The sequence below is a fragment of the Thermobia domestica genome, chromosome 2 (genome assembly GCF_964235325.1).
Source record: "Thermobia domestica chromosome 2, izTheDome1.hap1.1, whole genome shotgun sequence".
In the NCBI taxonomy this organism is placed as follows: domain Eukaryota; kingdom Metazoa; phylum Arthropoda; class Insecta; order Zygentoma; family Lepismatidae; genus Thermobia; species Thermobia domestica.
This window is the reverse complement of record NC_137455.1, coordinates 55,635,883-55,657,619: the sequence shown is the minus strand read 5'-3', so window position 1 is coordinate 55,657,619 and position 21,737 is coordinate 55,635,883. Positions and strand designations below refer to the sequence as shown.

The 21,737-nt window shown below is 36.0% G+C and overlaps 1 protein-coding gene across 1 annotated transcript; it reads right to left on the bottom strand.

The window, feature by feature from the left end:
- Positions 1–3,640: 3,640 nt before the first annotated feature.
- LOC145672413 (carnitine O-acetyltransferase-like) lies at positions 3,641–21,193 on the bottom strand. Its single transcript, XM_081741569.1, has 5 exons — positions 21,039–21,193; positions 16,847–16,969; positions 14,082–14,280; positions 12,513–12,650; positions 3,641–6,244 (listed from the first exon to the last, which is right to left on the bottom strand). Exons 1-5 carry the CDS (start codon positions 21,068–21,070, stop codon positions 6,029–6,031), a joined length of 708 nt encoding a protein of 235 aa, XP_081597695.1. The 5' UTR covers positions 21,071–21,193; the 3' UTR covers positions 3,641–6,028.
- Positions 21,194–21,737: the final 544 nt, after the last annotated feature.

Sequence of the window (21,737 nt, the reverse complement as noted above, 5' to 3'; positions counted from 1 at the left end):
ATTATGGGGACAGGAAAAAACTATTTAAAATATGATATAGGATTATATGGGAATTTCCACTAAAATACTGGTTTAAGATTTAAATTATTTTTTTTATGAAAAAAAAATAATTCCCTTTAAAATATTTATTCAAACACTTCGCAATATTTGTACATATCAGAACGAGAAGTATCGTCAGAATTTTCCGCGAACATACACACACATTATATATATATATATATATATATATATATATATATATATATATATATATATATATATATATATATATGGAACGAAATTCTCTAAATGAAATACAGGTAATTGGGAAGCTGAAATAAAGGAGAAAAGATGTAAGTCATTCATTTGATTGTAATAAATAAAATTATGCATATTAATAGAGATCATACTGATATTCCACTTCAAAATTACGTTTCTTCGTGGATGTCTTCTACACTTTTCTTGTCACATTCCCATTAATTGCGTACTAATGTGCCTGCAAACTTACATGCCTTAAAATTTTGTTTTTATAAGTGTTAGCGACAGAATATGCACGTAAAGGAAAACAAATGCGAAAGACTAGCATCAGCCTGGGCTAGATAGTCATTACAAACCTGGTTTGCATTACAAGCGCATCGTAATTAATGTTCTGTGTTCACAGATAACGTACATGTTTAGAGCCTCATAAAGATGTAAAGGTAACCAAGAAAGTTCTATCGCTTTTTCCCACCACCTTCGAACATCGATATGTCGCCTAAGACGTACCTGTAAGATCAAAAATAGTCCCCATCAGCATCGACGATCTTCTGCCAACGTTCTGGAAGATCATGGATTCCATCGCTCTAGAACTTGGTGGGCCGTGAAGCGAAGAAGGTATCAAGTACATTTTGCACCTCTACTAGGGATTTGGACTGGTGTCCTCTAAGCTGATTGTCCAAGAGATGGAACAGGTGATAATCGGACGATGCAATGTCCGGGGAGTATGGCGGATGCAATAGTGTTTCTCATTCAAGGTGTAGAATGGTGTCCCGGGTCATTCCAGCCACGTGGGGCTTAGCGTTGTCCTGTAACAGGAGGACTCCTTTGCGATTCAGAAGTGCTGGCTCCAGAGTTTTGAGCTTTTCTTGAACACGTCTCAACTGTTGACAGTACACAGTTGCATTGATGCTCCGACCAGCTGGTAGCAGTTTCCGGTGCACGATGCCGCAAGCAATCCACCAAACACACAGGAAGACGACCTTCTGGTGCAGTTCTGTTTTGGAACCGGTTCAGCGATGCTAACCAATGATGGCGGCACCAAGGAGCTTCATACAGGACTCACTTCTTATCACATATCAACATCCTGTCCAGAAGTGGCTCTTCATCAGAGGAGACAGCAAAACACAGATGCCTGCTCGCATTACCTTCTGGCCCGGAGGCAAATCATGTAGGACCCATCGACCCAACTTATAGTGCTTCCCAAGTTGATGGAGGTACTGCCGAAATCCACTCACACTGAATTTAAGTCACAGTTCCTCACATGTCTAGACATTGTTCGCCTCAATTACTGCCTGAAGATCTTCATTTTGTACATGTGTTGGTCTTCCGGCATGTGGTGCGTCCTTAAACTTGTTAAACTACCGCTGCACTATCCGCGTAGTCACGATACCTTTACTAAAGGCCTGGCATATCTTCCGCCCCGCTGCAGCGTTGTTTGACTCCAGTTTGATCTCGTACAGCATACACGCCCTTATGACTCTGTGGAGGTTCCATGTTCACTCTATCCTTACGCAAGTTCACGGTGTAACTGAACTGCCAAAACCAGATAGTATGTTGGATATTCCCACACCAACAACTGACCTTCGCCTTATCTCCATTCACATTCAACTCCTCCACAAAAAGCGACAGAACTTTCTTGGTTACCTTTATATGTTTGTTTCCGTTGTGAATTAACCTGTAAGTTAAAAAAAAAAAAAAAAAAAACGTCGTATTCTGAATCTAATCGTTAATGTTTCTTCGAACGTGCATTCATACTTCCATTAAAAGTCTTCACATACAAATAATATTGATTTGCAGCTAAATCATCTTGTGCGCGCTGCTTAAATCCACAATTTTTCTCGTCTTGCATTTGCTAAGAACTTTTATTTTTTTCATGGCTGTAGCAATAGTGCTACAGTGAATCATCTATATCTATGTTCTCGTCGCATGATTTCTGATTCTTCATTGTCTACATGGACATACTTCTTTATACCTTTTTCTTTTACTGCACAATATCCTCACAACTTCGAATAATTTCTTTTTTCATATCATTTCCGAAGAAATATGGCGCTTGAATGTTTTCAGTGGGCATGACAAAGTATTTTTTCGAAGTTCATTAACTTCGTTAATATTGCGTACAAAAGAGATGGCTCCACTAACAGCTAATATTCAGTGCAAGGTTTGGCAATTGCAGGTATACCTGCGTCAATTCCGGTGGGGATATATCCTGATTGTTTTGTTATACTCTATCCTTCAACATTTTCCGTAAGTAAAAGTCCTATATCTACCAGATTGGTGACCGAGGCGGCCATAAGTCTCTACTCACTGTTCGTTCAGCAGTAAACAGTTCATGAACACGAGCAAGTGACCTCTCAGATATGTGACAGGTTGCCCCATCCTGCTGGAAAAAACAGTACTTACGTTCTTGTCAGATGTGAAGCAAAGACATTCGAAATGGTCTGATAGACATCTGTATTGACTGATGTCGAAAACTTTTGGACCAATAACAGGCATGGTAAGCATAGTACACCATTTATAGTATATATATATATATATATATATATATATATATATATATATATATATTATTTTTTTCTGGTCATGTAAGAGAACCTTGTGAATCTGATGCCCAATACCTCCTGTTTTGGGGCATTTACGTATCCTGATAATTGCAACCAAGCCTCGTCTGTCGTGATAAACGGATCCAATCAACCACTAGCGACAAAAAGTCTCACGATTTCCTTTGTCCGGTTCATTCAATTATTGCACGCCTGTAATGCGGAACGGTTTCAACTCCAAGCTCATCAAAACACGTCTGCAGGCCATTCTACTCACCCCGACCCGTTGCGATAATTTTCTGGTAGACTTTTGAGAACTACGAAGCACCACTTCGCAAACGCATGAACAGTTTAAGACTGCGGTCAGATGGTGCCCTTTTCTTCGTTATATTTACAACATATCATGTTTGGCGTCTTTCCTTCACCGATTGCTGCGTTTAACTGGTACAAGACATTAGGAAACGCTGTACATAATAACTCCTGTTTCTTTTAAAGAATTGGTTCGTATGTACGCCCTACAATATTCACTCACTCTGGTATCGAATTCACCTTCCTTTTCGATCTCAGCAGACACCTGGCAGTCGGAGTAGGGAAGGGAGATGCAATCACGTGACTCATGGTAGGGGACTTCTTACGTAGGAATGTACGTCCCCTCATTTTCTATTTCCCATACCATTGTCCTGTGCGTATGTTAATCTAATCAATATTCCATATTCTGGCGGGGCTACCTTTTCGTAACCCATCCTGTATATGTATATATATATTTATTTATTTACACCAAATGCTGTTCCTTTAAATCAACAATAATATTAGTGAAAATTCCCGTTACATAAAAAAATCCGATGGAGCACAAAGGTAATCACAACTCAGTACCTGAAAAACCTTTACTTACACCAGTATTTTACAATGTTTAGAGATGAAATTCAGAATATAATTTGCACATACATCTAACAGTTTATGTTTATTTACAATAAAATATGTTTTGAATAGCAAACTAAATAAATTTTCAATTTATATAACAATGTGTGGGATAATTAACAAGAAAACATATATTTGGAGTACAAAAAGCATCAGTTATTTACAAGAAGTACCGTATAATTCTTAGATAAATCAATATAATATACAATTATTGATTTTAAAACATTAAAAAGTGACTTAATTTTGTGTCATGTAATGCATTACTTTAGAGAGGTTGATATGAAAAGGAGCAATATGAATGACTGAGAAAAAGCAGCAATGAAAGGTTGCAGAAAAAACAAATCGAATTTTGAACCACAAAGTATATGGATTCAGCTAAGATTCCTTAACCTTTAGTAACTTCTCACTATATGGATAGTTTTATCTTCACGACTTATCACATCCAAATTGCAACTGAATGATATAAACCTGTTTTTTGTGTGTATCCTGTAACTTTCATATGGTGCTAAAACGATCTCATGTGCAACTGACAATAACAATTAATAATTTTCTTATCAAGATATACTAATAAATGCACAAAACCACTCTCAATAAGAATTTGCTCAGTATAAATACTGAAAAAAATTAGAATATGAATGAATAAATAAATAAATAAATGCGTTTATTTTACAGCATTTAGCAAAGTTGTTTATGTTTATTCAAACAGAAACAACGATACCAATGAGTTAAGGTGATATTTGGATAATTAACGTTTAATGTCGTTGTTTTAATTCCTGAAATACTTATGGAAAAAATGCATGTCTAGCGTTCAACGTTTTCGGTTTGGTATCCGAATGTGAAACGAAGCTTGTACCATTTCAGTGGTTTGTTACTGTATACCAAGGATGTTATAAAACAGAGGATCTGCCTATACAACAAAATCGTGAAGCCATACGTCTGTTTCGCCACACCCACTCTGGCCGCTCCACCCAATAAGATCGCAATATTTTGAGCCAACATTTATGGCGGAATCGAGAGTAGCCAATCAGACATGCCGATGCTCGGTTGTTTTTTGGCTTCATCGAGTTAATAGGATGAAGACACATAGAGGCAGATCGTCTATTTTATAACGTCCTTGCTGCATACATAGTTTTTACATTTCATTGAATATTATTAACTTCTTAATCTATTGGTTACATTCCATAGTGCAATTACGCTTTCTACGAAAAACATTTTTTTTTTAAATCATTTAAAACGTAAATGCATTGGGTAGGATTACTTTAAAATCTCATCCCTTTGAGTAAAGGCTAATGATATTTATGAGGAAAAAACGCATACACACAATCCTTATTCATCAGAAAAACAAGATAGTGGAACCAGAGTTCTTTCACGAAACCTATTCTCCAAAAAATCTACCACACACCAACAAAGAATCTTGGCAGGGTACTATCCACGGATTATATTTCAAATTTTCAGAAGAAAACATTAGTATAATTGTACAGTAAATATAATCCTCAAACTCTACACTTCTTTTTAATTAACATGTTTCCATTTTTTTTTCTTTTTTTTTAAGATACATTACAAAATATTCTCCGTAGACTCATGTATCCAAAATATATAGGACAAAAATACATTACTTTTAAAATATAACTTGCAGTCACTTACTGATTTGTAACAGAATCGACATTCATTACCTTTGATCAGATGAATTAATTTTATTACAGAATGATATTATACATTTTGCATTTTAAGTTCATGTACAGTGATAGTTTACAAAAAAAAAAAAAATATATATATATGTATAAAAAATAAGGTATACATTTTCATGACAACCATAGTCATTAGTTTACATTCCTCGAAATATATATTGTTTTAACAAATCCAACATAAACATGATTCAATTTTATCTGTGTTACTTCTCATATAAAAACACTTTGTACTGGAAAAGGCACTGATCATCATAGAACCTGGAATATAAGTCTACTCGCATTTCCTCTCCCCACACATGCTCGTATTAAAACTTTACATATAAGAGAGAAGTTCAAATACGTTGATTCCAGAACTGAAAGCCTCGAATCATGTCGATGTATTTCACGCCACACATTCAATTACAATTTATATACTTCATGTCTTGAGCAAAACTATTCATACATTTTCTAGTTACCATATCTTGAGATTGGTTCCGAAATGCCACTGGACGTTTTAGTAGAGAGGTATACAGCCCAAAAGTAAAGCAAGCTCATGTCATATTTGGTTCAACATTAATTTATAATTTTATCGAGAAACACAATATGAATTCCTTTCTTTGTTATCATTAATACCCCCAATTCACTGAGAAATTAATAATTTAACGTTACCTAAAGTTTGCTCTTTTGCGATTTCCTTAACATATCATTCATTTCATCTAAAGTACATTCCAGTGCTTCTTTGAACTTCACTGTATCTGTATCTTTACACGATCTCAGCGAACCGATACCAAAATTCATGTCATTCTCACGGGGATTGTAACAGCATCCATAGCCATCAACAACTACGGGTCCATAACACATAAAAGCATCACATCGACCAGGCACCTAAGAAAAATATTTTAAAAAACGATCAGAAACCAAATTTTCGTGTATACACTTTTTTTATGTCACTATATTTGTGATCTTTTTATTTCATACTACATATAAAAAGAGAATATATGGTACACTGCTTCTAGATGGTTATAGGATACCTATTACCACGCTTTGTCTCCATTGAACTGATCAATATCGTGGAAGGAAGAATTCATCGCACATTGGTTCTCAACACAACAGTACGAAATGTAGTATGTGAGAGCTCTGTGTTTTACCGAGTGCGAATACATTGTTAAATATGATACAATATACATATAACGATTGCTAAGGCAAGAAGCTTGATATATGATGGATTTTGATACACAGTAAGATAACATCACAATCATGTAAACGTTAATTTTGAACAATTAATTCCAAAGGCATGTGCCGGGCATGGTACAAGAGAGAGAAAGTGATGTTTTATGGGCCACTGAACATAAAGGTACAAAATTAGTATACGTATAAAATATATAACTTTTTGTTTTGTTTCAGGATGCAAATAAGGATATGAAAGTTAAGTCTTTTTTTTTTTAAAAAAACCGCCGATATATAATGATCTTTTCATAAAATGGGAAAGCCATTCATAGAAAAGAAGAAAAAAATATTTTTCCTGTAAAATTATATTTGGTCTAGGAATTAATTCGTGCGGTTGGTACGCACACATTGAAGCTGTAGTACAAACACAAAATACATAAATACCTTAAGAAAAATATTGTCCATCGCTAGCCACCACTTTCGCCCATCTGTCAGGCAATGTACGGATTCCGTGGCGAAAGAAGTCCTCATCCTTGGAAGCGATCCAGTCAGAGACCCATGTTTCGATATCTTCTGAAGAAGTAAACCGCTGTCCAATCAAATCGTTGTTCATACAATCGAACAAGTAGTAGTCCGAAGGAGCAACGTCTGGTGAATACGGCGGGTGGGGTAAAACTTCCCATCCGACATTTTCTAAATAGGTTTTGACCGGTTTTGCGACATGTGGGCGAGCGTTATCATGTTGAACAATAAGTTTATCATGTCTGTTCTCCCATTCTGGTCGTGTTCTGGCCAGAGCTTGCTTCAAACGCATTAATTGTCGTCGATAACGTTCTCCATTCATAGTTTCACCCGGTTGCAGCAGCTCATAGTACACCACACCTTTCATATCCCACCATATGCACAGCATAACCTTTGCACAGTGAATATCTCGTTTTGGTTGTGATGGACCTGGTTCACCTGGTTTCACCCAGGCCTTTTTTCGTTTAGGGTTCTCGTAATGGATCCACTTCTCATCACCCGTAATAATTCGATGCAGAAACCCCTTGCTGCGCTCTGTCGTTGAAGCAGCAATTCGCAAATGGTTTTTCGTCTTTCAACGTCTCTGTCTTTCAATTCATGTGGAACCCAATGTGACATCTTTTGAATCATTCCCATGGCTTTCAAGCGTTTGGAGACTGTTGTTTGATCAACGCCTAATGCTGCTGCATGTTGTTCCTGCGTTTGACACGAATCCTGCTCGAGCAATGCTGTCAATTCTTCGTCTTGAAATTTTTTTGGCTGTCCAGCTCGCTCTTGGTCTGCCAAGCCGAAATCACCACTTCTAAACCGTGCAAACCACTTCTGACACGTTCGCTCAGCTAGAGCATGGTCACCATACACTTCCACCAAAATACGATGACTTTCAGTCGCACTTTTCTGCATGTTAAAGTAATGCAGCAGGACACCCCGCAAAAACACTTTATCAGGCACAAATTGCGCCATGTTCACTTAACTACAAACTGGTGTTGTTGACGCTTTAATCCACTGCCCTATACTACGAACGATACGCGATGACAGGGGTTTGCAACACATGTGTGGATACACGGAACTGTGGGACGCTCCGTTCGTTGCGCCATCTCTTGTCCACCCGCACGAATTAATTCCTAGACCAAATATATATTTCATGCTCAGGAAATGACTTTTATGATAATACACCGGGAGCACATAGAAATTACACAAAACAAGTGGAACTTAGTGTCAGGTTCTGTACATACTTACTTTAGAATTTCTCACAAAAGAAGGAAATGACTTGTAAACAAGTGAATTGCGTTTAGTGTGAAACTACAGTAGACTTCCAAATTATGTGAATTCAATACTCAAACTTGTAGTAGTACATCTACGACTACTGGTTACAATCGAATAATAAGATCAAAGATAGAACCTGGAGGCATCATGTTCAATGGTAGAGCGCTTTCCCCGACCAAATAAGCTTGTGATGGAAACACTGTCATGCGTACAAACATCTGTGAAGAAAAAATCCTCCTCAAGAATGTATTTTTCGATAATTCGAACAAAGAAAGTCAGGAGGATAGTGTGAATGATGTGGAAGGACTTAGAACTCCAGACATCAATAACACATAATTCATGAGATCAGAAATGCATATATGTTCTACAGAGGCAGTTCTATATGTCACAAACTCACATGCTTCCCCAATTAATTCGCATATATATACATATATATACGAGTATAAGAGGGCAGGTCAAGAATTATCTACACTTTTTATTCTACAGTTTATTTACATGAAATTAGGATTATACTATGCACATAATTTTTCTATGTAATCTCCCTCCTTATCAATGCACTTGGCCTAACGGTCAAAGAGCTTACGTATTCCTTCCAAATAAAGGGTTTCCGGTTGGTCGTGAAGCCACTTTTGCACCGCATTTTGCACGTCTAAATCTGAGGCAAATCGGCGACCACGCAAAGCATCCTTAAGTGGCCCAAACAAGTGAAAGTCAGATGGAGCTAGGTCTGGTCTGTAGCGAGGGTGTTCCAATAACTCAAATTTCAGCTTGATGATGGTTTCAATAGTGTGATGACCCGTGTGTGGCCGTGCATTGTCATGCAACAACAAAACTTTCTTCGACAACCTCGGCGTTTGTTGCGAATTGCCGGCTTCAGGTTCTTTTCCAACATTTCACTATAACTCGCACACTGTTGATCGTCTTTCCCTTTTCCATGAACTCTGCCATTATGAGCCCCTGTGAGTCTCAAAACACAGTTAACATAACCTTTCCTGCGAATGGCTCAGTCTTGAATTGTTTCTTCGTCGGAGATCCAGGGTGTTTCCACTGCATACTCTAGCGCTTTGATTCTGGCTCATAGTGATGAACCCATGTTTTATCGCCGGTGACTATTCTGCTTTAAAATGCATCACCTTCGTTATTGAAGCGAGTGAGTAACCGTTGACAGACCCTAACACGAGTGAGCTTGTGTTCTGCAGTAACTTTTCTTGGTACCCACCGTGCACAGACTTTATGAAAACCGAGCTCGTGGTGGATGATTTGATGGGCAGAGCCATGACTGATGTTCAAAGCAGCTGTTACCTCATCGATAGTGATTCGCCTATTCGCCAGAACCATCTCTCAAGCTTACTGGATGTTGTCATCTGTAGTGAAGGTTGATGGCTGTCCTGCTCCCTCTTCATGCGTTACAATTGTTAGACCACTTTTGAACTTCTCGAGCCACAAAAACACAGTTTTATTTTTGTGTTCAAGAATTGTTATTTTTGAACCACATACTATGGAATGTATTAGTATGAAAAAATGATGTAATTGGTTAATGTACTTTTGAACTTTGGAATTTAATAACACCTGATGTATATGTACGTTTTTTGCCCCAAACATTTAAAGAAATAATGTTCTTGAAGTACTTTTTAAACTGATTTTGTCTGAAATATCACTGGGAAAACGTGTATACGAAGTCACAGACAAATAAAGAGAAGTGCAAAAAGTAGGTATACAGTTTATTTTTCAGATAATCATGGCTGGTAATTTAACCATCGACCAACGGAAGTGGACAATCAAACAATGCTAAAACGGTTCGACGGAAATAGGCTGCAGAATTTGGTACACCTCAACCAAGTAGACTAACAATTTACAGGTTACGCAATAAATTTAATGAAATTGCCTCCATCTGTAATGCGCCAAAGAGTGGTAAGATCGGTCAGACAAAATTGTTAGTTGCACAGCGATTTATCTAAAGCAAAAAACGTAAATCTATGGCCGTCTGATAAAACGTTTAGGTTTGAAAATGTATCGGTCAAGATTACTTTATGGATTATTATAGGATGATCCAGACCGCCGATTACAATTCTGCGACATATGATGAATGCAGAAAAACATGATGATGGCATTATTCGAAAAATATATTGGTCAGACGAAACAAAATTTACTTTCAGGCGCTGTTAATATGCTATTGACGAGATTACTAATTTCATAAGGGAAGTAGGCCAAGGAATTAATAACAACAAAAATCTCCGTGCCAAAGTGTGCTTTGAGTGTAGAATCTAGAGTACAGGAATATGTAAATGCTAAAGGCCACCACTTTGAGAACCTCTGAGATTGTACTTAATTGTAATTCCTATATCATCCTGATTGTGACTTCATAAAGTTATTGTTTTTTTTTACAACCAAGAACTCGTTATATAATATATAACTACTAATAAAGAAAACAAGGACTCTTATAACTGTATGCCTACTCGCAATTCAAATAACCAAATATATAGTATCAATAAGCAGAGAATAGCAAAATTTCAAACTTTACAAAGCAACAGGCTACGTAAACATGAATTCTATTGTTTTAACTATCCTGAAGGTCACAATTATCGTGGATATCGTGGATTTAGGTCAGTTGTATGTATGTTTAAGACAGGTACTCAAGGTAGTTTAGAATACATTCAGTCCCCGGTAAACTCACGGAATTGCATGCATGTTTTGGCGTCCCTTGTAGATACCCTTTATATGGTTAACAAACGCGTCTTTCGTATGGAATTCCAGGATTCAATTCCCGGTAAGAGCATGTGTGATTCAGATTCTACATTAAACGGTAGGACTACGTTTTGGTGCTGAAAACGTATGGTCAAATGAATTATTAATTTCTTTTATAAATTATTAAAATCGAGTACATACTTGAATTTCAATGCATCATGCAAGCATTATCATGTCCCTTATTTTGCAAATTAATAAATGTACGAGAAATGAAGCTAGTTAACTTTTTACCATTACTTACAAGTACGTACTTAGGTTTTGTACCAATTTTAAATTATAATCTTCGTATGTTAATGGATACGTAACAAAGTTATTTTTACAGAGTCGATTAAGAAATTCAAATTGAAGACATAGGTTGAGGTATGTGGCAACATGAGTAAGGTATTTAAAATTAAGTTCATAATTCTGTAATCTTTATGTAAGACATATATTGGATATATGATTGTGCAGTTCGTTATTATTTTTCCTGCACTAGTGTCTTCCATCAGAATTAAAAGAATGTCTTCAAGTGAAAAATTACTACAGGCTCCAAAGCCAGGGGCTTGCGGGGAGAGGGAAAGCCGATTTTACTGCCATTACCGATGTCCCCTCTTATAGAATTCTTAAGCTGCCACTGGTGTACTATGTTATTATATGAAGAATATATAGTACGTAAGGAAGAAAACATGCAAAGAGGACGTAACGTACAACAAAAAGACTGGATGTAGGTGAAAGAAATGGTTATTAAAATTAAAAAAGATTTAGCAAGAAATAAAAAGTAAGTTCTTTTACAGGGACGCCCACAGGAATTTTTCCTAGGGGGGCGGAGAATAAAAGACACACCCAAGCGCAGTCGCGAATACAAACATACCTTTATGCATGCGTCAGTTCCGGATTTACGTATAAGATAAACAGGCTATAGCTTAGGACCCCACTGTCTTGGGGAGCCCAAAAAAAATTAAAGAAGAAAACTGAATGTAGATTTCCAATATATATATATATATAAACAATAAATAAAACAAAATTTTCATATAGCAGCAGTGCTTCGTGTTGTGTAGGCTTCTATGATGGAAGTAATGGAGCCCTTTCTGCTAGCCTCCTTCCTAAAACATCACTAGTATCTTCATTTCTGTATACCAGGTATAGGGTGCCTACGTTTATCTGGACACATAAAGACCCCATAATCTTCAATAGCTTAAGGCTCCACCAACCCTAAATCTGGCTCTGGCATGTGTGCACATAATACTTCATGTGACACAATTGTTTACGTACATTTCATAACTTTATACGTCTATAATACTACAGTAAATATACTACAGTGATATAAGTCTATTAAATACTATAGTGTATGAGTAAGCAAATCTAATGAGTTGTGAGATGTATTTCGAGAAACTAAACCCCTAGCAGTTCTATAACAAACCGGAAATTTCAAAGTTCTTTATAAGTGGTCACGCTGCTCATCGAAAGAACATACCTGACTCGTTGATAACTTGAAATGTGTGCTGCGCACATAACCTGGATCTGAGAAGAATGGTGGCAGTTTTATATCATTTTCAGCTGCAATCATCTTCAAGCCCATGAAATGGCGATCAACTCCACGTGCATTGAGAGCCTACAACAGGTATTTAAGAGAACAGTCATCTCAAAATATCAACATGAAGTCTATTAGAATAAACATTGTAATATGTCTATACATATAAAATTATCCTTGTACAGTAATACCTTAGAGTTATGCTATAGATGAGTCCGACAAAAGTCGCTTATGTCGGAGTATAATTCTACATATAAATATATATACAAATTTCGTTTAATTGGGACCAAGAACTAACGAAAACACTAGAAAAAATAATACGTACAGTATTTAATAAAGCTGCAGTTCTTTATACGTACATATTAATACAGAATATTTTTTTTTTAAAATAAATTAGTTACGTATAAGTTATTTCGATGTCGATGACTTCATAAAATCTAATAAATACGTCTAATGACACGATGACAAAAATACAGAAGGTTGTTCGGTTTATATCGGACTAATTTTAAAGAGTACTCACCTTACAAGAAACTCGCCGCCACTACTGATGATGTTCTATTGCACTCCAATACTGGGGACTATCACCAGAAATCGAAGTTTCCATTTGAGCAAATCCGGCGAAGCATGCGCAAGGGAATTCAGTTCTACGTTTCCTTACAACCTTTTCAAAGACCGAAGCCGTTTACGAATGGCTCTGTTTACAGTTGAATGTGTCAAATTGAATTACTGGCTAACCGCAAGTTAGGTCAGTGGGCTTTCCTGGCATGCTAATCGGTGGATCCCCTGCTACACTGTGGATGTTACTTTGTTTCGAGCTCTTTTTGTGAGCGATTGTTTTGCCACGGACTCCTGATTTGTGGAACGTGCCACAATGACTTTGGCAGTAATAAGTGAGACTTCATTCTCCCGATAATGTTTCACCATGCACATGTAAGAAAAACGAAAGGATTATGTTATACTCTTCCTATTAACAGTTTAATTACGCGTCATTTGAAGACACTCACGCACGATATTCACCCACCTACAACTTCAGACACACTATTGCACTACAGCAGACGCGTCATTCTCAGATAGCACTGGCTCTAATTTGGTCCGATATAAATCGAACAACCTTTTGTTATATGTATCAAGATCATATTTATAAATCCAAGTTGAATAAATTTACGATACAAGAGGACTTGTTACTTCGCTTATTGAACCACCTTCGCACATTCTTTCGTTTTCTAGCTTTACCAAATGTTGGTCGTCATTTCTCACACTTTAGCTCTTAAATGTACTATTAGTCGACCTTACTTAATGTAACTCTTCTGTTTCATTTTATGTAAAGAATGAGCATTCTAAGTCTGTCCTTGCATTTTATACCCTTGCAGCGTATAATAAATTGTTCAGAAGAAAATAAAGAAGAATGGTCTTTCAATCTGCTATCCTTAGTATGAGTTCAACACCCATATGTAGTATCACACTTCAGCTTTATCACTATCAAAATTTATATTAATAATAGGGAAAACTTACATCCATGGTATAATTCTTGTGGCTCTCAATTGCCTTTCTCAACGCATCTGCTTTAGTTGAGGGTGGACAGTCAGGATCAATCAAAGCTTTCGCAAACTCTACAGATTCAATGGAACAAGAACGGATAGCTTCTGTTCTTCCGCCATAAAATTTTCTTAATGAACAAGATTCATAATGAGCAGCTGGTTCACCATGTAATCTATAACAAATCAGTTGGGAAAAGTGGAATTAACAAATATTATCATTACAAATACTACTTACTAATCAAATGTAGAATAATCCTTGCACTTACCAGTCTTCTCTCTGGAAAGTACGCTTCAAACATATACGGGAGATTCATCATCACGTGTTTGACGAAATAAAGGAGAAAAAACGGAACTAAGAAGAAAAAACCTGAACGAATCGTCCCACGTATAGGTAATTTCAAAAAGTAAATTCACACGAATACTTTGTCTTCCTATTTTCTTTATGATTTTATTAGAATATTACCTAGCTTCTGGGTTGACACCATGTTTCTCCCAAAAACATATTCAAATTCTGGTCTAGACCTAATCCAGCTGACGATTGTTCAAATTTAATCCCAGTTTTTCAATCAAAATTGATTTAAAACTAACTTATTGATTGTTATTGGATTTTTTCATTCATTTCATGTAAGTTACTGCGTTTTTAATGCCGCAATAGTCCAGGAAATTATATGTTTCTTTCTTGTATTCCTTATATATGTTTCATTCTAAGTAATTTTTTTCCTTATATATGTTTCTTCAAAGGAACAAGGAACTTCAAAAAAAAAAAAAACTCCGCAAAATTATAAGCGTTACTAAAATAACTTTTACATTCTGTTAAGTATTTCTTTCAAATATTGGCCTGCTTTTATAGCCGCATTTAAACTAAATTTATTTTTCATTTATTTATTTATTTATTTATTACGAGTCAAAAACACTGTAAACCGATCCCTTTTTCATTTTATCTTGTTCCTTATAGTCTCCCCTAACCACTTCTTAAGTAACTATATAAATTAATTGTTTTCTTTCCCAATTTCAAAGATAGATTCATGCGTGTTTTTCTTTTTTCATTTTTAGTGCCATTTTCTCCTTCATTCTTTCAGAAACCTGATAATGAATCTTGTGTAGGCTTGAAACACAGTAGTACACAAACACAAGTAATAACTGCAAGAATATCTGTACGTTTGGTTTGGAAACACCATTCATGCGTTCTTCATTCATTTATGTACCATCCACTTCGACTACTTACTACTTCCCGCTTTGCCTGCAATGATTTTGATTCCATAAAATTACGAACTTGACTCAGTCTTACCTGAACTGTTATCTCGAATCAGTAATACCAACTTATATTTGTTACAGTTCATTTGAGTTGAGTTGATTTTAGTTTAGCGTCCCTTTCAGCAGCGAGGCTATATGAGACGTGGACCTACTGATTAACGTGGAATCCGAACCACATGAGCTCCCGCCGGGAATCGAACCCGGGTCTCCCACGCCAAAGGCGCATACGCTAACCGCTTAGCCACGAGGGAGCTCTACAGTTCATTTGAAGAATTCACCAAGATTAACTCCATCATCTCAATTTATAATCTGCTACACAACAATAAGCGTTAGTATTAATTTTTAACAGACACGGAAATACCAATTGAATTTTTTTTTTTTTTTTTTTTTTAGTTTAACGTCCCAGGGTTATGCCCTTAAGGCTATGGGAGACGGATGATTAATGAGAGTGAATGATTGTGAAATTAAAGTTTTGTTCTCCCGCGGGAATCGAAGCCGGGACTAGTGCACTAAGGGCGCATGTACTAGATACTAGACCTTCACGAAGAGTTGTTAGTCTTTTGAATTTTGAAATTCAGATATTTTAAATTTCTTATCTCTGCTGTTAACTTTCATTTTTCAAGTTAACGCATACGCAGACTGAAAAAAGTCATTGGTTGGTTATGACCTCAATCTCTTTCAGAACGTACAAAACGGAAGTGACGTTCAACGTGACGTTGTGCAGCGCAACATTCCCATTAATAGCTGTTACACTGATACAAATAATATGGTTCAAGAAAGCGGAAAGAAAACGGAAAATCAAACAAACAAAACAGTACTGATGATGGTGATTTTTAGTTTACGTCCCATTCATCAGCGAGGCTATATGAGCGTGGAATCAGTAGGTGGAATGAGCGTTCCACCTACTGATTAACGTGGAATCCAAACCACATGAGCCCCTGCCGGGAATCGAACCAGGGTCTCCCACGCCAAAGGCGCGTACGCTAACCGCTTAGGTACAAGAGAGTTCACGAACTAAACAGTATTAAATGACTTGATAATAATTACGTTAATGTAACTGATTCGTTTCGAGCATAATATTACATTATTTTAAGGACTGCTTTGTTTTTCTTCTTCTCTTTCCTGTCAATCACAAAATTCACTGAATTCCATACCCAGGTTACAGGTCAATGAATAGTACTTGCAATTCCACCGAACAGCAGTGGCAACATCTGCTTTTAGTCAACGTAGTCAAACTCCACAAGTAACTCCACTGAGAAAGGATAAGCTTCCCATTTTCTTATTGTTATTCTAATAGTCATTCAAGTTATTCTAACAGTAATGGCTATGCTGCTATGACTATTTTACGTACTTCCGTTTTAGTATATTCTACATAGCATTATTTTTTCTCTTTTTTTTTATATAAAAAAAAGTTTTTCAGTAGTATTAGGTAACAAATTTAACATAATAACAATTTAATTTAAAGCATTTAATAAATCAAAGTACCTATAATAAGCAGACTGAATTGCCATTTGTATGTAGCTATCGGGACTCATCTTTTGAGTTTTAATGAATTCCTTTCCATATCCTTTGTAATGAAATCCATACATCTGAATATCTTCCACCAAACTAGGAAAAAAAAAAAAGATTAAAGGTTCCACATTAATTACAAAATATAACTTAACTTTCTGTTTGAAGTGAATCTACATGATACACTGAATTTACTTTAATCACGGCATATCAACTAATGAAATTGCATATATTATGCACACTTGTAATTAACCGTTAAAAAAAGGTTGGAATTAATTAGTTAACAATAAAAAAGAAATAAAATCTTTCAGTTTATGCCCTTTAGGCTAAAGGAGACGATGATTAAAGAAAGTTAATGATGACGGAAGAATTGGTGGAATGAGAAAGAGGGAGGAAACGGGATTACACCGAAAAAACCCACGGACACGATGTTGTCCACCACAAACTTACTTGGCTGAGGCTCGAACCAGGAACCCACGCACCAAAGGTAAGTGCTCTACCACTGAGCCACAGTGGCCGCCTCAGTTAAAAATGTGCTACTTTTACAGTTAAAAATGGTAGTTTTTTTTTTTTATCGTAATGATTTATTTATTATTTCGAAAACCATACGAAATTAATACTCTACTACAGACCTATTTGCGGCTTCTACTAAAAGCCTCATGGGCCGTTTGATATCAGTAATTCATAGTTAGTTTATTGCAGACCTGTGCCTTCAGTCAGGGTCAACGTCAGTTTTTTTTTTTTTTTTTTTAAATGATAGAAAAAGGGAGGGTAAATCCTGAGTGAATTACTGAAATAAAAACATTTACATAGACGTTTTGGTAGTTTTTCATTGAGACACAAAGACACTTTAAAGAAATATGGATGATCATAGTCTCTTTCTCCCTCGTACTCAAAGTGTCGTTGCGGACCATGGTGGCTCAATAGTAAAGCGTTCACATCTGGTGCATGGGGTCCTCAGTTCGATCCCAGCTCGTGCCAAATCAGCTTTGTGGTGGACAAACACCGTGTGCATGGGTTATCACGGGGTTCTCCCGTTTCCTCCCCCTTTCTTCATTCCACCATTTCATTCATTTCTCATCGTCACCGTCTCCTTTAGCCTAGCCGGCATGAACGTGAGACGTAAAACTTAAAGATTTCATTTCATTTCTTAAAGTGTGGTTGAACAGCTATTTAATTTAAACAAGGGTGTTTGAGATTTCTACCCTTTTAGTTTATGTTTTCTTACTTTGCAGTCAATGGCCAATTCTTTTTTAAATATATTATTTACAACCTCAATTCACTACCTTTGGTTAAGCGTGACAATAGAGTATCCAGTTCAACTAGAGTAAATATGAACTGGCCTTTTAAAGAACGATAAGGAAAGAGCAAACGTATTCGAAACGTATTGAGTTCATTGATTTTGAGGGTCGCCCTTCTAGAAATGAGATTATCCCTGTGCCCATTCAAATTTTCTATCTCCTGCAGTTTCTAGTCTGGAACGAAAATTAATAGGAAAGTAATTTAATTTACACTATTAAAGACTTTACCTAAAATATTAAAAATTTCATACTTCGTGATATTCTTCAATTATCAGATATTAAATTAATAGAAGCAAATTCACGAAATAAAAACTTTCTCTGCTTACGTTGTATTCTTTATAAGTTCATTACTGCGGAGGCAATACAAAGTATTTTAGTAATTTTGGTTATCTTTTTTATCATTTCGGAAATAGGCCTACTGAGTAGTTAGTGGATGCAGTGTGTGACTTTCTGTGCGGTAGTCCTGAGTTGATTTATCCAATAAAGAGAACACAGAAGAGACATTTCAAATTGCAATAACGAAGACATTTAAGAATACTAGAAATTTAGGAAGTACTGTTAGTCTACTACGAGGGTCATTCCAAAAGTAATGCGCCACAATTTGTTTATATAAATTTTATTTTTACCGCTCTTCAGTTTGTTACTCTTATAGTTGATTTGATTTGATTTGAGTTTTGCGTTCCTTTTAGCAGCCAGCCTACATGAGACGTGGATCTACAACTTAACGTGGCATCCGAATCACATCAACGTTGCCGGGAATCGAAACCGGGTTTCCTGCTCCAAAGGCGTATATGCTATTCATGTAGCCACGAGAAAAAGCTTTACTCTTATAGTATATTGAGAGCTTTACATGCGTCAGTTTTCAATGTAATCTCCATTCCTTTCCACAACTTTGCAACACCTTGGAACTAGGGTCTGTGTGCCTGCATCGTAAATTCTGGATCGACGCGTCTAAGCCACTGTTTAACAACCACCAGAAAAGCCATTATCTGCAAACTTGGTCCCACAAAGTGAGCACTTGAGAGTTCTAAATTGTGTCACCATACTTAATCTCCTGTCACGATTCTTGAAAGAAATTTCTTTCAATCTTCTCGTACCGTGCCAGACATATGTTCTTCTCCATCCTTGAGTTTAGACATCATCTTTCTTGTAACTCATCTTGCAAATATTTTTCAACCCGAACTGATTAAGTATTCTGAATACACTTGCTTCTTGAATGCCCATGTGAAGTGACATGTTCTTCACAGTTACGTACCTTCAGCCATAACCAAGTCATTCATTCGATCTTAAAATGTTACTGGTTTCATGGAACATAGCGCATCTTCTAATTGAGACTTAGGATTTACCACTATTGTTTGGACTGAGATTAGGCAGAGGGATAACTTCATTCCTATCTTTAAAAATGAATGACAACTTTCCTACAAATTATTAGATTAAAAAAAAAAAAGAAAAGAAAAGAAAAGAAAGAAAAAAGTTTTCTTTAACGTTTCCCAATAGGACTTATTACTTGGAGTTAAAATTATTCAGTGAGTACGGAGCTGATTTACCCCAATTGTTCTGAATTAGCCAAGTAGTAGATTTTTCCTTTCTATGTATTTGTTGGGAGTTCGTATTACTTGTGCTCAAGGAATGTTAAGCATATAGTATATGATCTGCTTTTTGGGAGATGCGACATTAATCTGTGTAAACACTTTTGATGTAAGTTACGTAAAATGATGATTGCTATAATTTCTGTACATACTACGCGACTTTGAAGACAGACACATTCGCTAAAAGTATATATATTAGCTGCGGGTTATCAGTAAACCCTAAGATATGCAGTGTAAATATACAAAAGTTTCTTGGTAATAAAATGAAATCTTGTAAGTTTTATGTCCCACGGTTATGCCGGCTAGGCTAAAGGAGACGGTGATGAGGAGAAATGAATGAAATACTGGAATGAAGAAAATGGGAGGAAACGGGAGAACCTCGAGAAAACCCACGCACATGGGGTTTCTCCAGCATTTCTTGATAATACACGTTTAATTCACACCAGTGGTCACTTGTGCTAGTGCATAAGTTCCTACCAAGATACATGTACAGTATACCAAAGAAGTCTCATTCAGAGAGTAAAACATTAACAATTATAGCAAAACAACAGTATTCTTTAATCATCATCATTCTAAATCTAAAGAACGAAATAAATTTCTCCACGATGTTCGCTATTTTGAGACAGCAAGTACATTTAGCACGGTGAAATACAGAATTCAAAGATAGAATCCTAAAGTTATACAACTTGTGTTAGATGAAGCACTTGTTTACACATCTTCCATTGTCTTATTATTGTATATGCTAACGCAATAAAAATAAAAAACAAAAAAATTAAAATAATACACTTTACAAAACTTACGGATTGAATTTTTAATGCCAACAAACTATGAAATGAAAATGAAATGAAATGAAATTTTTTAAGTTTTACTTCCCACGGATATGCCGGCTAGGCTAAAGGAAATGGTAATGATGAGAAATGAATGAAATGGTAGAATGAAGAAACTGGGAGGAAACAGAAGAAAACCCATGCACATACTGTTTGTCGAACACAATGCTCGGTGCGAGCTGGGATCAAACCAAGGACCCTATATACCAGAGGTAAACGGCTCTACCACTGAACCACCGCGGCCCCAATAAACAACTATAAAAAAATACATTAATATGATATACAACGCTTGGACACAGCAAATATCGCATTGAGAGACTAAATCTCCAATATCTCCAATAATTTTACTTTTTCATTTTTATTGTTATTTTGCAACACTACACAAAATGGGACTTATATACACACATTTTAAGAATAAATATTTAAAACGAAAGTTGGAAAATGTACTTACTCATCAAGAGCACATTTTGAAGTCTCAATCATGTCTTCTATCTCAGGGCAAAGATTCCACTGAAGATGGTCAGGTTTACAACTTACAGGACACGGAGCACATTGTTTTGACGATGACGCGTCTCTAACGATTAAAAGACATATATCTACATTAAACATGCACTTTCAACTGTTACCAAGCTTCCTCCATACACAAAAAAAGAGAAAAAAAAACTAATGCTCTACAATGAATCAAAAACTGACAGATTTAGAATTCATGGCATTTCTATTACAGTACATTATATGCTCATGATTTTAATTAGTAAATAAATGTATGTCCAATCCAATATCACTGAACAATAAGCATTAAATGAAGTTTATGTACCTTTCCGTAATTTTATTTTTAGAAGCTTTATAACTTCGATACCTAATATAGTCCTCTGATATCTTCTTTAGAGCAAACGTCATCTTTGAGCAATAAATCAAGTGGATAAATTAGATGTTAGTCCTTTAATATCTTCATCAAAAATATTAAACTCAATAACTTCTTCAAGACACTGCAAAAATTTCCAAATTTAGTTTATTCATACACATAAGCGTTTTTGTTAGATTTTACTTTTTTGCGTAGCATAGATTTAAATTTGCATCGCAAAGTTTTGTATCACATTTTCGGTAGCGAAGAAAAACATTATAATTATTCGATTTATATTTTTACGCAGAG

What these genes read in the sequence shown, in the direction of transcription:
- LOC145672413 (XM_081741569.1), bottom strand. Translation starts at nt 21,070, where the DNA reads ATGATTGAGACTTCAAAATGTGCTCTTGATGA. An exon ending in ACAAGAATTATACCATGGAT is followed by an intron (nt 12,651 to 14,081) that starts GTAAGTTTTCCC and finishes TACCTGTTGTAG; the next exon opens with GCTCTCAATGCACGTGGAGT. An exon ending in TCAAGTTATCAACGAGTCAG is followed by an intron (nt 6,245 to 12,512) that starts GTATGTTCTTTC and finishes TATTTTTCTTAG; the next exon opens with GTGCCTGGTCGATGTGATGC.